The sequence below is a fragment of the Mauremys mutica genome, chromosome 7 (genome assembly GCF_020497125.1).
Source record: "Mauremys mutica isolate MM-2020 ecotype Southern chromosome 7, ASM2049712v1, whole genome shotgun sequence".
Taxonomy (NCBI): Eukaryota; Metazoa; Chordata; order Testudines; family Geoemydidae; genus Mauremys; species Mauremys mutica.
Genome location: NC_059078.1, coordinates 71,863,562 through 71,881,407, shown reverse-complemented (window position 1 = coordinate 71,881,407; position 17,846 = coordinate 71,863,562). Strand labels below are relative to the sequence as shown.

The 17,846-nt window shown below is 44.4% G+C and overlaps 1 protein-coding gene across 2 annotated transcripts in view; it reads right to left on the bottom strand.

Moving 5' to 3' along the window:
• Nucleotides 1–626: 626 nt before the first annotated feature.
• LOC123374472 (pulmonary surfactant-associated protein D-like) overlaps nucleotides 627–17,846 on the bottom strand; it is a 29,389-nt gene continuing 12,169 nt past the window's right edge. For both annotated transcript variants that reach the window (XM_045024499.1, XM_045024500.1), the window contains exons 4-8: nucleotides 17,597–17,704; nucleotides 17,047–17,163; nucleotides 11,369–11,485; nucleotides 10,251–10,334; nucleotides 627–1,784 (exon numbers count right to left, since the gene is read on the bottom strand). In XM_045024499.1, the coding sequence (XP_044880434.1) occupies nucleotides 1,408–1,784; nucleotides 10,251–10,334; nucleotides 11,369–11,485; nucleotides 17,047–17,163; nucleotides 17,597–17,704 (803 nt within the window). In that variant the 3' untranslated portion in view covers nucleotides 627–1,407. The remainder of the gene's footprint in view (nucleotides 1,785–10,250; nucleotides 10,335–11,368; nucleotides 11,486–17,046; nucleotides 17,164–17,596; nucleotides 17,705–17,846) is intronic.

The window sequence follows — 17,846 nt, the reverse complement described above, 5'->3', positions numbered from 1 at the left end:
TACTTCATCTGTCAAGAATTTCTATTTTATATAGAGGGAACTATCTAGATTTAGAGATATTATATCTAAATCTAGGACTCAGTGAGATACTGACTTTGACTTCAGACTTACCACATTAGCCAGAAAAGACATTAATGGAGTTTGAATTTGACCTGAGACATCATGAGCTATTTATACCTATTAAGTCAGCTGAATTCTAGGTGCATCTTTTTGCATTGCAACATAAATTTGAGACGTATGGTCCTCTTCAAATGTGCAAAAGCAGAACTTGATGTACAGTTGGGTGCTGGGACAACAGAAGGTAATCCAGTCTGTCTGTACTGGGAAAAGGAAGAATCTTACGAAGATATCAGAGGGAGTCTCCCAGACAGGACAGAGGTTAATGGAGCTCAAATATTACAGTAATGGGGTCATCTAAGCACCTTCCTCCTTTCATGTCATTCATTTTGTTTTGAGAAGAATTTCTTTGTTTCTGATTAAACGGATTTTAATGAAGATCCTTGTGATCTGGAGACTGTTTGGGGAAATTCATTCAGTCTGTCATCTAATTCCATGTAAACCTTTCACACCTGAAAGTACAGTGTGTACAATAGTTCACCGGCAAAAAATCAAGCAACGAACAACAGTAACAAAATGCGGTGGCTTATATTCCTCCAGGTCACTATACATTTCAAGAAACAGATCTGAGTTTTAATACAAATATGTCCTGAAATAATTCCAAGTAGAGAAGCACAGAATACTTCTTAAAGTCAAATATAAGCTCTTTGGGGCTATGTCTTCCTTGTGTTTGTACAGCTCCTTGCATAACTGAACTCTAACCTAGAATGGAGTGTCTCTGGAGTACAGCAATAGAAAAAAGAAATAACAAATGTTAACCAAGGAAGAGAATGCACTACAGGTGACCTCTTGTGGCCAATCAGAACAATGTCAAGTCTGTCTTGTATTTCCTAGGAGACTAATCCATCAATGTATCCTTCTGCATGGGGTTGCATCTACTTATTTGGATTTTATCAGACTCAGTACATGAAGGAAAACTACCTTTTACTTGAACTAACATTGTTTAGCACAACAAGCAGCCCCTTTAAAAATGATAGATATTTGATTCTAACATCCTATATACACCTCTACCTTGACATAACATGACCCGATATAACACAAATTCAGATATAACACGGTAAAGCAGTGCTCTAGGGGGGCAGGGATGCGTGCTCCAGGGGATCAAAGCAAGTTCGATATAATGCGGTTTCACCTATAACGCGGTAAGTTATTTTGGCTCCTGAGGACAGCGTTATATTGAGGTACAGGTGTACCTGCAAAGCCCATTTAAAAATTATAGATATTTGATTCTAACACACTAGAGCATGTGTCACTGCCATCGAGTGAAGCAAAGGGATTATGACAGGTGGTTTAAAATTCACACACAATTAGCCGTTTCTCTCCACAGGATCTGTCATTCCACTTTCCGCTTGAATGGACTTCTACACAGTCCTCAGCATCACTCTGATTATTTGGTTCCCCTGTATGCCAGTTGGAATATCCAATGTTTTCTCCATTTAGATACTTGAAATGACCCTCTGTCTGAATATCATTTATCCCAAGAAACACTGATTTGTTGTACAAAACAATGATCTGCTGGATGGCAGCATTCTCGGCGGCATTCCGAGGAGAAGCAAGCTGGCCTCCAGCTTGGGAACACCTTTGTTTCAGACTGTCAAAGTTGCCGTCATAGCCACTGGTCATGAATATCTTTTCACCAACAATTCTGCCATTCGGGAACATTATAACTAGAAAACAAAGAGATATCTCCACATTAGACCTCTAGCTAAGTATGATTTTGTGAAGTCAACAGATTTATTGAGCCAGGTGGCAGAAATCAGTTAAAGTCCATTGATTTCAATGGAGTTATATCACTTTACACCAGCTGATGATCTGGACCATGGAGTCTATCACTATAGTATGGTGATCCTTATTGCTACATGCTAAATTACAGACTAAACCCCGTTTCATCCCAACCCCAAGATCACAGATTCTATGCCTAACAGCCTGATCCCAGAGCCACTGAAATATTCAAAGAGAGGCATTTTCTGTGAGAGGCTGAAGATTTTGGAATTCACTCCTCACCTCTTGGCCTGAATTAGCTTCCGTCTGTTCTGATCTTTAGGGATTGCTGCAAATCCTAATCTCTTTTTCCAGCACAGCTCACTGAGTATTATAACCAGAACACCTCCACTCACCCATCTCTCCCTGACATTCTCCCCCTGAGTATCCCATTAACATCTGGATATTTCAGCATCTCACCCTGATGTCCTTATGTTTCCTTTTATATCTTCAAGTTTCTATCAGAACTGGAACTTTGCCACAATATGGTGATAAAGGCTATTCCTTCAGGATTTCTGGCAGAACCAACATTGGAAATACTAAAATGTGACAATGAAAAATTATTCTCAGTTTTTCCAGACAGGACCAAAATTTGACCTGGTTTACCAGCACCAGAATGGCTCAGAGCCTGCTCTGGTGAGCTTTCCAATCCAGCGTTTGCAGACTTGAGATGTTTGGCTACACATTCAGGTTCAAGGTGTTTATCCAAACTGAACTCTGAACCTTAGCAGGTTTCCCCATCACTATCCTGGGATGTGTTCATTACAAGATATATTCAGACCGTCTGTTTAATATGCTGGCTATATTGTTAACTAGTCACATCTAGCTAGGAGCTCATCCTACATTAAAAGACCATACAAAAAAGTAAGTCAGCATAAGTGCAGTACTTAGAGCCAATGCATACAAATCGTGGCACATATTGCTGTCTCAGTAGCTCTTCAGAAGACAGGAAGAAAGCATTGAAAACTTTTAAATCCTGTAATTTAGCATCTTCTTGCAGAGCTGAAAATACATAGACATCTGGGCCAGCAGTGCTTTGTGAGGGTTGCAGATGCACAGTCTTAGGCATCAGTCTAAATCAAGCCTAAGGCACATATTAAAACATCAGACTGCTATAATTTGCTTTGGACAGTGTTCCAACATTCAGCTTTCATTTATTAAATGTAACATCTTGATTGCTCTTGCTGCTAGAATGGCATTATCACAAATTAATATCACTTCAGGACACATGATGCCAAACTCCCGCTTCCACCATGACAACCCACAAGCTTTGCATTCATTGGTGAAAGGACTGAAAATGCACAGGTAACGAAGAAGTCCGAATGCCACAATGCAGTGATTTAATTTTCCAGACAAATGTTATCTCCCAGCTCTTTTAATAATCTCCCCACACCCTTGTGAGCCCAGAGGACAAGGTTTCTGTTTATTTCTGCTAAGTTTCTCAAATACTTTTTGCTGAGTGGGCCAGATGTTAGTACAGACGTTATCTTGTGGACACCGATTCTCCCATTTGTAATGGTTCACATGGCCTCCCTGCCATTATCAGTCACATGGGCCTCCTCCACTCCTATGTGACAGCATAAAATCCCTGCACCAGTTACAGCAATTGTTAACATTAGGCAAGTGATTTATGCCTATTTTGCTGTTCTGAATGTGATTTAGCAGCTGGAAATAAAAGGGAGGAGCCAGCACCATGTGATGAGTCAATTCTCTACAAACCAGCAGCAACTGCTGCATGGACTTCTGTTGAGAAATGGAGATTACCTACCTGTAATTGGAGGTTCTTCAAGGTGTGTGGTCCCTATCTGTATTCCACACATGGGTACGTATGTGCGCCATGAATCTGAGACTGGAAAAATCTTTCAAGAAGTGTCCGTTGGTACCGTTGTGCCCTGGAGTTCTTTGTATTCAGTAGCAATGGTTTGAGGGGAGGTGTGGACTGATTGCTTCTCTGTTTTCTCATCTACTGAGAATCCAGTCATGATCCAAAAGAGAGGGGAAAGAGGGCAGGAAATGGAACACACTGATAATTTGGTCTGTTATTCAAAGGGTGGCCTGATAAGTACTGAGAGTACAAGATTGAGGTCCCATAGTGGTGTCAGATTTACTACCTCGGAGGGTCCTAGTGAGACTCTTCAGAAATCTAGTTGTTATTGAGTGAGTAGAAACAGACTGTGCTAAGATATCAGACACAAGACTTCAACTCTGGCCATGCAATGGTAAGAAGGAACTGGAGAGGCAGATCAGTCTGAATTACCCCTTATGGCTTGGTACGTAGCACAAGGAGCTCCAGAGCACAGACACAGTTCAACAGGCATTACTGACAAGATTTTCAGGTCTCAGGCGCATGATGCACATCTGAGGTGTGAACTACACATAGGGCTCAGCACTCAAAGAAAAGCTCCTGGTTTAAATGGTCTCAGGCTAGCCAAACACACACTGGTGGATACAATTAGCAAATGCATGATTTGCATAGGATTCTAGTTTTTGGAGTTAATTACTAGAGCTGGACAGAGAAAGGTTTCCCAGAGAATTTCATTATTTTAAATATTGGCTTCACTCTGATTCAGAACAAAACCTCAACATTGCCAAATTCTCCCCAAAAGGGTATGGAGTCCAGGCTCAGGAGGTAGTCAGCCTGGCAGGCTGCCCCTGAGCTGTGGAGGCAGGAAGCCCTACACTGCCCAGCTTCGGGGCAGCCCACCATGGGAATCCAGGCTGCCAAGGAGCCATGAGCTTGGCAGTCAGGACTCCAAGGGCTTCCAAGCTCCCGACTCCCTGTGACTCCACCACGGGGGTCGCTGAGGAGCCAGGTGGGTGAGCTGGCAGGAAACTGGGCAGGTTTGGTTCATTGAAAAGTAAAAAGTTTTTTATTTCAATGAATGAGCAAAGTCCAATAAAAGAAGGTTTCACTGGAATATTTCTGACCAACTCTATTAATTACCTTGGCAGCAGGCCTGGCCTATATACAAAGATGCACCAGTTTAACAGAGGCCTGGTCTACACTAGGACTTTAATTCGAATTTAGCAGCGTTAATACGAACTAACCGCTCAACCATCCACACCAGGAAGCCATTTAAGTCGAACTAGAGGGCTCTTTAGTTCGAATTTGGTACTCCACCTCGACAGGCTAAATTCGACATGGCTAGCTCGAATTAGGCTAGGTGTGGATGCTAATCGAACTTAGTAGCTCCGGGAGCTATCCCACAGTGCACCACTCTGTTGACGCTCTGGACAGCAGTCCGAGCTTGGATTCTCTGACCAGCCACACAGGAAATGACCCGGGAAAATTTGAATTCCTTTTCCTGTCTGGGCACTTTGAATCTGACGTCCTGGCTGGACATCGGGGCGAGCTCCGCAGCACCTGCAACGATGCAGAGCTCTCCAGCAGAGGAGTCCGGCCAATCCAAGAATAGAAAGAGGTCCCCAGCATGGACAGACCGGGAAGTCCTGGATCTGATTGCTGTGTGGGGCAAGGAGTCTGTGCTCTCGGAGCTGCGCTCCAACAAGCGGAATGCAAAGACCTTCGAGAAGGTCTCCAAAGCCATGATAGAGAAAGGATACAGCCGGGATGCGATGCAGTGCCGCGTGAAAGTCAAGGACCTGAGACAAGGTTACCAGAAAGTCAGAGCGGCAAACGGACGCTCCGGAGCACAGCCCCAGACATGCCGCTTCTACGAGGCACTGCATGCCATTCTCGGTGGGTCTGCCACCACTGCCCCACCAGTGACCGTGGACTCTGAGGATGGCATAGTGAACCTGGACAGTTCCTCGGCGATGTTCGCCGATGGGGAAGATGAGGAAGGGTTTGTGGAGGACGGCGCAGGCGACAGCGAACACAATACCGCTTGCCCTGACAGCCAGGATCTCTTCATCACCCTCCCAGAGATCCCCTACCAACCCTCCCCGCCCGTTAACCCGGACTCAGAATCAGGGGAAGGATCAGGCGGTAAGTGCTATAAACATGGAAACTTTTATTTTTTAAAAAACGGGTATAGAAAAAATAGAAATACTATATACAAAATTTTACATGTCAAACTATATAAATAGTAGGTCCACACATATAGGGATTGAACAGTAATCCTCTTGGGACAGTTCAACAAAGCTCTCAGAGAGCAGCTCGAAAAGCCTCCGCAGGAGGTTCCTGGGGAGAGGTGCCTTATTCGGTGCTCCATGGAAGCACACTCTTCCGCACCAGGAGATCCTAATGTAGAGAGGAATCATCGCCTCCACCAGCATTGCTGCATATGGTCCTGGTCTGTGCAGGGCTTCCAGTAGCATCCGCTCTCTCTGACTGCGAGTGACCCGCCTCAGGGTGATGTCGGTCTGGACAGGCTGCATCTAAGTCGGGCAATTAGTGTATTGTTACTATTGTTAACGGTTTACAATTAGGTTGCATAACAACGACCCTCGCTTAACAGCCACGTGCTGGAGGCCACAGAGAACAAGCAGACATTGATCTTTCCCGTGCACTGGCGGGAGGGGCTGGAAAAGGCTCAGCCTTTCTGCTTTCCAGATTGCCTTTAGCAGGAGAGCACAGCTATCCACTAACTGATAAGCATGATCTACTTTAAGGCTTACCAGGACTGTCTGCAAGACGGATTATGCTGTCTCTCCCCGCTTGTCCGCTCTCCTGTGCAATGGCACCGCCAATGAGAGCGTATTCCGAAATCTCGAACTTTTCCTGAGATCTCGTGAGACTTGGTGCTCTGTATGGTCTTGTTCAGAGAAACTGACTAGACTGTGTTCACTGTTCGCAAACATGTATCTGTTCAAGGAAATCATTTACTGTTTCCCATCACACAGCTTCTGATCTTTCCCGGACTGCCCCGGCATCCCCCTCGCAGAGGCTGGCTCAGATTAGGCGGCGAAAGAAAAAGACTCGGGAAGAGATGTTCGCGGAACTGATGGCCTGCTCCAGAGGCGAAGCGGCAGAGCAGAGACAGTGGAGGGAGACCCTCTCTCAATAGCATCGCACACACATCGAACGGGAGGATAGGTGGCGGCAGGAAGACCATCAGGCGACTCAAATGCTGCTTGGGCTAATGAGGGAGCAAACGGACACGCTCCAGCGCCTTGTTGATGTTCTGCAGGACGGCAGGCAGGAGGAGAGAGCCCCTCTGCACTGTATCTGCAACCACCCTCCAACGCCAAGAAGTCCTGTCCCCCCCTCACCGAAAATTACAAGACGGAGGGGCGGTAGGGGCCGTGAGAACTGTCACTGCACCACAGCTGAGCGCTAATGTTCCACACACCTCTGACGCTATAACTGTTTAGAAGCGCTTCCCTTACAGGATCACCCAGTCCCAAATCCAAGTTTCATCACCCCACTATGTAGTAGATTAATAAAAGCTGTTTGCTGTTGTTCACTCTTTCCGTCACGTCTTTCGTGTCAGAAGACTGTGTATGGGGGGGGGCAGGGGATTTATAATTGCACGGGATAGCCTACATTAGCAGGGTACAGACTATCGGGGGCAGGATCAACTGCAGGGCACACACAGACTGCATTCAGTAGTCACCAGGGTCCCTCTGTGTGGTGTATGCTGCCCCGGGTCATTCTGTGATGTGTACGCTTGTCCACGGTCCTAGCACCTGCCACCCCCTAATGTTAAGGCATGCTGCCCTTACCATGCACTTCCACCGTAGGCGCGATCCTCTCCGCTGCCCTGAGCCCCAACAAGAGCCCTCATCCACGGACAGATACTCACCCTTCCCCCACACCCCTCACCCCTTCCTACGCCCAAACCCACAGCCCAGAGCCTGCATCCAATTCCGTATGCAAAGACGGCACCACTCGCCCCTTCCTGCAAACCCACCCCTACATGCACAACCACTTGAAACCGTCCCCCAACCCAGAGATCTATGTAGGAGCAGGAGGATGTCCGTCCTGTATTGTACAAGCTGTATGTACATCAGTGCACACCGTACCCAGCACAGTATGCGTCCATGTTTCAACACCTGAACAGAAATGCAAAGTAAAACAAAGATTTATTAATAATGAGTGTAACAATTAATTTGCTTTAAAACGTGCTTTGGAAGTGGGGGAAACTTGGAGAACGGGGTATGTAACCGCAGATCGAAATCGACACATACAGACACAGGCCCAGGGTCAGTTTCTCTTGAAAGCAAGTGGAGAGTCATAGGTTACCCTGCTCTCCAAGGAAACTTGCTTTCAAAGCCTCCCGGATACACAGCGCTTCCCGCTGGGATATTCTCTCGGCACGGGTGTCTGGCTGAGCGTAAACTGCAGCCAGGCGATTTGCCTCAACCTCCCATCCGGACAAAAAGGTCTCGCCCTTGCTCTCACAGAGATTGTGTAGCACACAGCAAGCAGCAATAACTAGGGGGATATTCTTTTCGCTGATGTCCGAGCGAGTCAGTAAGCTCCGCCATCTCCCCTTGAGACGTCCGAAAGCACACTCCACCACCATTCTGCACTTGCTCAGCCGGTAGTTGAAGAGTTCCTTCTCTCTGTTTAAGGCGCCTGTATAGGGCTTCATGAGCCAGGGCATTAGCGGGTAGGCTGGGTCCCCGAGGATCACTGTAGGCATCTGCACATCCCCAACCGTTATTTTGTGGTCCGGGAAGAAAGTTCCTGCCTGGAGGCGTCTAAACAGACCAGAGTTCCTGAACACATGTGCGTCATGAACCTTGCCCGCCCACCCAACAAAGATGTTGGTAAAACGTCCCCTATGGTCCACCAGTGCTTGCAGCACCATTGAAAAGTAGCCCTTTCGGTTAATGTACTCGCTGGCCTGGTGGGCTGGTGCCAGGATAGGGATGTGAGTCCCATCTATAGCCCCACCGCAATTTGGGAATCCCATCGCGGCGAAGCCATGTATGATGTCCTGGACGTTTCCGAGAGTCACTACCTTTGAGAGCAGTTGCTCAACGATTGCGTGGGCTACTTGCATCACAGCAACCCCCACGGTAGATTTGCCCACGCCAGAGTGGTTCGCTACTGACCGGTAGCTGTCTGGCGTTGCAAGTTTCCAGAGGGCTATGGCCACTCGTTTCTGCACACTCAGGGCTGCTCGCATCCGTGTGTCCTGGCGCTTCAGGGCAGGGGCCAGCAAGTCACAGAGTTCAAGGAAAGTGCCCTTACGCATCCTGAAGTTTCGCAGCCACTGTGATTCATCCCAGACCTGCAGCACTATGCGGTCCCACCACTCCGTGCTGGTTTCCCGGGCCCAGAATCGCCGTTCCACACCATGAACTTGACCCATTGCCACCATGATCTCCACGGTGCGGCGTACCCTGCTTTGTGAGAGGTCTGCGCCACTCTGTGACTTCCTGTCCTCACCGCGCTGCCGGAGCCTCCTTGCCCGATTTCTCAGCAGCTGACTGTGGAAGAGGTGGACGATAAGGTGCGAGGAGTTGACAACGGCCATAAGTGCAGCGATGATCGCAGCGGGCTCCATGCTCGCAGTGCTGTGGCGTACGCGCTGTAACTGACAAGAGAAGGACGCGAACAGATTTCCCGCCGGTGCTTTCAGGGAGAGAGGGCGGGAGTGACGGTTCAGTAATGACAGTTACCCAAAACCACCCTCGGCACATTTTTTCCCCCAGCAGGCATTGGGGGCTCTACCCAGCATTCCAATGGGCAGCGGGGAGTGCGGGAACTGTGGGATAGCTTCCCACAGTGCACCGCTTCCAAAGTCGACGCTGGCCCCGTGAATGTGGACTCAGAAATTCGAATTAGTGTATTTACTATGGATACACAAATTCGACTTCATAAGGTCGAATCCACAAATTCGAACTAAGTTGATTCGAAATAGTCTTGTAGTGTAGACAAGGCCTAAAGGTGTACTTTTAAACCAGTTTAGTTAAACAAGCACAAAGCCCTGGGTAGACACTCTTCATTTGATTTAAAGCTGGCATAGTCAGCTCTTTGATTCCTTGAGGATTTAAGCTTAAATTGATATAATCCAGTGTATGATGAATTTGAGAGTGTTCACACAGGAGTTTTCACCAGTTTAACTAAGTCGAATCCAGTTTAATTAAAGTGGCACAACTTTTATGCAAAGAACAGCCCTTTTCCACGCAGGGCCTGATCTTGTGAGGAGACCAGTGCTTATTGAGAGATGCTCAGTGTCTGTAATTGGATTCAGTGAGATCTGACGGTACTTGGGATCACTCCAGAGAATTCCTCTCTCATTGGATTGGGCCTTTCTATTGTCTTTGGGGCAGAGAATGTGCTCCGCTCTATATTTTATAAAGCATCACATAAGTCTGAGGCATTGGATAATTCATTAATAATGAAAATGAACAAAACCATTGTTTAATGCATCAGACTACAACTCAGAAGGCTTAAAAGAGATCAGAGCTAAAATTGTGTTGAAAGGCACCATCCTACTGCAGCATCATCTTACCTTGTTTGTACTTGGAGAAGCTGCTTTGCAGAGCTCTCAGCTGCCCTTCCAAAGTACTTACTTGTCTTTTAAGGAGATTGATCTCTGAATGAAGAAAGTTGCATTAATCTTAATGTTAAAACAAATAAACAATACAGACAAATAACAGCAGACTGTAGTTTCTACTCTAGATGTCTTGGTCATGATCTAAACCTCTATATGTCTAGGTCATACATTTAAACCTGGATTGCCTAGTTTTTTTATATGATAAGAATTAAAAAGGATGTGTGGATGTTTCTATCCATAACCTGAAGGAAAGATTACATCGGTTCTGCTTACTCCTTCTCTTTAAGGAGAAGCCTGGACTAAACATCATTACACTATCCACACATATAGTGCTTGGGGACCTAAGTCTGTAAACATATCACTTTCTGAGGGCTCGTCAACAATACCGCAGTAAATGGATCTAACTCATACAACTTCAGTTATATGAATAACGTAACTGAAGTCAACGTAGTTAGATCCACTTACCGCGGTGGCTACATTGCGTTGTGTTGACAGGAGAGCATCTCCCATCTACTTCCCTTATGCTTCTCTGGGAGGTGGAGTACACAAATCGATGGGAGAGTGCTCTAAATTGACACTCAGTGCATCGATTCTTGCAACAGTGCCGATCTACCGATAAGTGTAGACAAACCCTGAGGGCCCAGACTGGTCTTCGTGGGCTACATAGTGCTAAAAATGCTTTTCCCACTGCTACTATATCACTGAGATGTGTCATTTTACATTCTGTAAACAATTAGGTGGAGTTGGAGGAGGGTGGCTGCTATATAATTTATAAAATACTACTGATTAATCTTATATTTCATAGTGATATTTTGATCTTTATGTTTAGATAATGTCTTGCATTTTGCAGGTGAACCAGTTTTACATAATGTAAATTATGCACAAGTAAATTGAATATACATTGGGAGAGACAGAATCTCTCCTCACACATTTTTTTCCCCAGGTGGAGCTTACTTGAGCCCACTTGTCGATGTGGGGCAGAAAGTGGTCCAAAATTCATTAGCACGCACCAACAGAGAAAATTAAATCCCTTCCCCAGCAAACAAACAAACCAACCCCATTGCTTTACTTACCTGATAGTCCACTGTCTCCCTTTGTTCCTTTTTCACCTACTGAACCTTTATCACCTTTTAGCCCAAGAGAACCAATTTGCCCTTTGAGGCCCTGTAAACCTGAGCTTCCTTGTAACCCTGTTGTTAGAGCAAGTGAAACAGATACAAAAACAACAAGTTAATCTGCAGGTAGTTTTCTAATTTCATATTTGCTTAAACCAGCCCTGGGAGAAGGTTGTGGTGGGGAGCTAGTAAGCTGGGCTGATTGGGAAGTGGCTGCAGCTGTGACATGCCCCAATCAGGCCAGAGCTGGCCTGTATAAAAAGGCTGTGAGCCAGGAGCCCAAACAGTCTCCCTCTACCTGTAGAGAGAAAAGAGCCCGGCTGCAGGGAGCTAGAGACAGGGTACCTGAGTGGAGCAGGGTTGGGGAAAGGCAGAGGAGCTGGGGAGCTCCAGCCTGGAAAACCCGAGGCTGCAGCCTAGCACAAGGCCAACAAGTACTGGGGGTTGCAGAGGGCAGTCCAAGGGTAGGCCAAGACAGCAGGTCCAAACCCAACATTGCCAGTGATGAGTAGGCTGAACTGCAGTCTGCCCCAGGGTAAAGGGGCTACACAATGACTGGCAGTAGCCGTATGCTGAGGCAGGGTGGGGATAGTGGGTGGGGGTTTCCTGGGGAGGGGAGACCCTAAGAGAAAGGGGTTACTGCCAGGAGGCAGCACCCAGGTAAAAGGGCACCAGGTCCAGGGACGGACACGGGGGCCAGAGGACAGGCGGATCACCGGCCTGCAGAGGGTGCTCTGGGAGCTGGAACAAGCTAATTCCTGGAAGTCACCAGCAGGAGGCACCGCAGGGGTGAGTCTGCTCTTCTACACATATATAAAATAATGGGCATTTACATGTGGCCTTTCCTCTAAAAATCTCATATTTTACCAAAAATCGATCAATTTAGCCTGGATGCCACCTTTGAACTAAGTAGTAGTACGCCCAGTTTGCAAATGAAGTAACTGAGACCCAGAGAAGTCAACCATATTGGACAAGATCACTTAGTGAAACAGTAACAAGGCTAGTATAGAACCCAGGTGTCCTGACACGCAGTACACCCCTCTAATAAATGGCTAATATGCTCTCGCATATTTTTATTTATTTGAACACGGGGCTCAGATCCAGGGATCCCAGAGTTCTAATAAAAGCTCTAATGGAAACTTGCTGCTAATCTTGGACAAATTACAACTTCCACAGGCTTTGCCCCAGTTTCTTCATTTGTAAAATATGGATCATCACACACCTTCAGAAGTGATTCATATTTGTAAAGCGCTTTGAAAATGCAAAGCACTATATCACTATTAAGAATAAATTATAGTAGTGACATATATGGTCTTTGCCATTTGCTTGATGATACTCTGCCTGAGCAACAATTGAACACAGAAACGTGAAGAGTGCATCTAATAATGGTAGCTGTAACTCCACCATTTAATACCCATGAAGTCTAAATGATGAATATCAGATTACTTAGGAATACTAGATTCTCTTTTCAAAGATAAAGCAATTCTATTTAGACTTAAATAATTCTGACATCATGTAGAAATTGCAGGTAAATACAAATAGAGGTTCTGTTAAGATTTATCTATCAGAGGGGGAGCTGTGTTTGTTGCTTTTTACAGATCCAGACTAAGAGTCCCGTGGCACCTTAAAGACTAACAAATGTATTGGAGCATAGCGTCTGACAAAGTGGGTTTTCACCCACGAAAGCTTATGCTCCAGTACATTTGTTAGTCTATAGGTGCCACAGGACTCTCTGTTGCTTGTTAAGATTTAGCAATTCATGTACTGTTGGGTGATTAAAGTAATTTCGATAATATATGTCCTTATTTGAACTCAAATTAAGGATTTGTTTACTGTCAGGAAAGTTAGTTTAACTTTCTGCGAATGCTTATTTTTGTACTCTTAACTACACTAAGGGCTTGTCTACACAGGGAAATTGACCAACTTAGCTACAGTGCTGTCATAGGCATGCACACGGCATGGGGTGTGCCCAGGCACACCCTAATGCAGGGGTGGGCGAACTATGGCCCAGATCCGGCCCCTCAGGGCTTTGGAAATGTATAGAAAGCCCGCGTTCACTCGTAGCATGCGTCCCCACTACTGCAGCGCCGCATTACCATTGGTCCTCCTCTCCCCCTCCAACTACTATTCTAGAAAATTCTTTGACCTATATAAGCGTCCGTGTCAGGCGTGTCCAGCGCAGTGTCTACAGTGTTTGTCATCTTTGTTGTGTGTACTCTACTGAAATGGCATAACAAGCCCGTGGCTTTACATTTTAATTCAATCGTATGATACCCACTTTTAATTTTAAAATATGGATTGGTTTGTTGTTAAGATAAGAAAGAGCACACAAACTGAATTATAATGAATGTGGTGATTGTAGTGGAAATACCTCGGACTCCTCAGTTAAGAACTTACGTGAAGATAATGCCACCACCAGTTCCAGTGCGTGCAATAAACTGAGTAATGACCAACAGAAACAGACTCTCTCTCTGTTCAGGTCAGTATAGTTTCTGTTCAAAGCCATCAAACATGCCATCTAATGACCCAGTCTGTGATATTCAAAAAAATAGATTAGAACGCTGTCTCAATTATGTAGAGGTCCTTATCAGCCTAGATTGAGCATGTTTCCTATAAGTAAAATAGGGAATAAACAAAAAAGTTTTCAGTTCGATTGTTATGAAAAGTATAGGTGGTTAGAATATCGCCCATCAAAGGACGCAGCATTTTGCTTTTACTGCCATTTCTTCTCCCCTAATGATGCAGCAAACAAAAGTCACTCTGATCCAGCATTTATTGATAAGGGATTCGGAAACTGGCATAGGTCTAATGAATGTTTTAAAAACCACCAACTATCAAAATCTCATGTGTTGAGTTGTTCTTCATGGTCAAGTTTTAATGAAGGGAAACCTATTGATGTATTTTTGGATGAGGGCAAGCAGGCTTATCTGTCTAAACAAGAAGAACGGTTCCATAACCGAAGTCGAATGGAGCGACTGATTGACATTGTTCTGTGTTTGGCGAAAGGTAGGAAAAAGCTGACAGTTCTGAGAAAGATTTATTTCTAAATCTTGCCAACATGCTCCAAAAATATGATCTCGTAATGGCAAAGCATGTGCAACAATCTCCTTGAAATACTACCTATCTGAGTAATCGCATCCAAAATGATTTAATTGTGGCCTTGCACAACGTTGTGCAACAAAAGATTGTGTCTTGACTAAATGGAAAAATGGTCTCAATAATTGCCGACGGCACTACTGACTGTGGACACCATGAACAGATGTCTATTGTTGTGCGGTATTTTGACAATGAAAAACAGTCCAGTTGAACATTTTGTGTCTGTTCAGAGACTATTAACAGTTGATGCTCAGTCTATTTTTGACCAGTTAAATGATGTCTTTGGCATTCTTAAAACTGACTGGTCATTAGTGATGTCTGTCTGTTTTGATGAGGCATCTACTATGTCTGGATGTACTGCAGGAGTTCAAATAAAATGTAAAGAAAGAAACAGTGAAATACTCTATGTACACTGCTATGCACATTGTTTGAACCTCGTCCTAGTAGATTCATGCACTTCAAGTAAACAAAACAGAACTGTCTTTGATTTTTTTGGTGTTATTCAGACTCTTTATGCCTTCATGGAGGGGAGTCCTGTGTGACATGCAGTAATGGAGAAGATTTCACAAGAAGTAGGATTCCAGTTGAAGACTTTGAAGTCACTGTCAAACACACGATGCGCATGCAGAGCAGAAGCAGTGGTTGCTGTAAAACAAAACTACTCTATCATTTTACAAGCTTTACAAGAGATTAGCAAAACAACTCGCCTTGCTGACACTAAAATAAAAGCCAGGGGCCTTATCCATGAACTAAATTCATTCAAGTTCATCTTCACCCTTCATATGATGCACCCTATTCTCCAGATGGTGGTAAAAGTGAGAAAGGCTCTTCAAGCTCCAGATCTCAACGTACTTACTGCAATGACAGGGCTGAAAAGCTTGTGTAACTCTTTGGCTGTGATGAGAAGTGGCCCAGAATATTTTCAATCTATTTTCAATGACAGTGTGAAAATGTGTGTAGAGAATGATATATCGATTCCTCCAGTTAAGAAGAGAAAAATGTCCACTTCTTTTGATGACGCGTTTGAGTCCCAGCATCACCTCTTTGATACAAAAAAGGAGCAGAAGAGAATAACTTCTATTTAACCACTCCTAGACTGGATAGTTCAGTGGTTTGAGCATTGGACTGCTAAACCCAGGGTTGTGAGTTCAATCCTTGAGAGGATCATTTAGTGATCTGGGGCAAAAATCTGGCTGGGGATTGGTCCTGCTTTGAGCAGGGGGTTGGATGACCTCCTGAGGTCCCTTCCAATCCCGATATTCTATGATTACTGGCATTGACCAGCAATTTGAACAGGAGACTTGTAAAATTGTGACTGCAATGGGAAAACTGCTGAGCTTAGACATTGGTAGGGACAATATGAGAATCATTGCCAACAAATTTAAATTGTCCTTGGATGAGTTGGAAGCTGAAGTCAGATTGCTTTGGGGTTATGACAGATCTGTTCCTGAAGGTAGCACTACGAACACCACCAGAGGGTGGCTTGATTGGCTAATGGAATCAGATCGGTCTTCCATGTTCCACACTTTTTACAAATCTATTCAATGCTTTGCAGTCTTACCTGTTACAAGCTGTTCAGGTGAAAGAGCCTTTTCGAAACTAGCACATGTTCAAAACAAACTAAGAAGTACAATGTCCCAACAGTTCCTCAGCTCACTCATAATTTTGTACATTGAACAAGAATTGGCTTAGTCAATTAATTACAATGATGTAATTGAGGAATTTAAGTCCATAACACCTGGTGAGAGATGTCTCATTCTCTAGGACAGGAAGATGAAGAAACCTTAATCTGTTTTGGTCAATTTGGGTTAGCTCATTATCCGGTTAAAGATAAAGATCATGAAAATTGATTTTATCTTTGTATACGCCTGGTTATCGCTACCACAAAAATTTGGATTTTGTGTAATTTTTTAAGTAAAATTTAGTTGTTAATTTAAAAAAAAAATAAGTTTAGTTAAGTTTTAGGGTTTTTTTAGTTTGTTTGATGAATAAAAATGTCCTTTATGATTGAGTATTCAATAAATGTTCGCCTTTAAAAAAAATTCTCTGGGTGCACACCCTAATGAGATGTCCTGCACATGCCTATGAGTGCTATATATTTATTCCACTATTATAATGCTGGCTAATTTCCCTGTGTAGTTAAGCCCTAACTGGCAATGGTTAAACATGGAAACACTGAAATACTGAAATTCTGGAAAAAAGCAAGCTATTCACTCAGTAGTTTTCAATCGGTTAGAACTAAGAATTCCCATAAATTTCATTAGAGAGGCTGTATTTCCAAGAGCTGAGTCCTGATTTCTAGGGCAAAGGGGATTTGGTTATGCTTCAGATAAGTGTACAGCCTTTGGCTTTGTATTTAACTAAATGGAATCTTGAACCTTTTCAACTTGTGTCCGTCACTATCTCCTAAGTCTACGGGACAAGTTCTCGGCCAGTGTAAATGGAGGCAACAGAGCTGTGGCAATTTACAGCAGCAGAGAAATTGTTAAATTGGAAGCAATCTTTGCAGTGCAGAATTCAAGCCTGTCTACATCACTTACCTCTGTCTCCTTTGTCTCCTTTTGCTCCCTTTTCACCTACTGAACCTTTGTCCCCTTTTGGCCCAGGGGAGCCTGCGATTCCTGGCTGGCCCTGTGAACCTGTAGTTCCTGGCAGGCCTAGGGAGTGATGAAGGGAATGAGATGTACAAATCCAGCAATTTTATTATCAGGTGCTTTTTATTACAGTGAGTCTGCTGGTGGGAATAATACTGGGCTTTGCCGGTTACTTGATGATAGTGAATGCACAGGGAGACTTGAGGAGTGTGTGGATTTTGAAATCTAGCACCATCATATAACAGATTATAAATATCAGAGGGAAAATTCCTACTGCTTTTTGGTACATAGTCATCAAACTATCTCATCACAGCTACATGATTCAATTGCAACTTGTATAATTCCCACACCGTATAGAAATTAGAGAAAGTTAAAGAAAATTGCACATGTCCAACTGCACAATAACCGACAATGATCTATTTCTGAATACTGTGCAGCACCATTAGATTGGAAACAATCACTGAAGTGCACAGTACAGACTAATGACACCACTTACCTCTCTCCCCTTTTACTCCTTTTTCGCCTGGTGAACCCTTATCCCCTTTTGGCCCAGAAAGGCCCGCATTGCCTGGGTTACCCTTCAAACCTGGGACTCCTTGTAATCCTGATGAAACATGGTGAAAGGGAAATACATGAAATGTTCATTTATACCATAACCCTACTAAAGCTACTGTCTCTGCTGGGAAAGATCCATTCTTTTTTTAATAATGCCTGACTCGTTGCAACTTTGTTTGTGGGCAACAAAT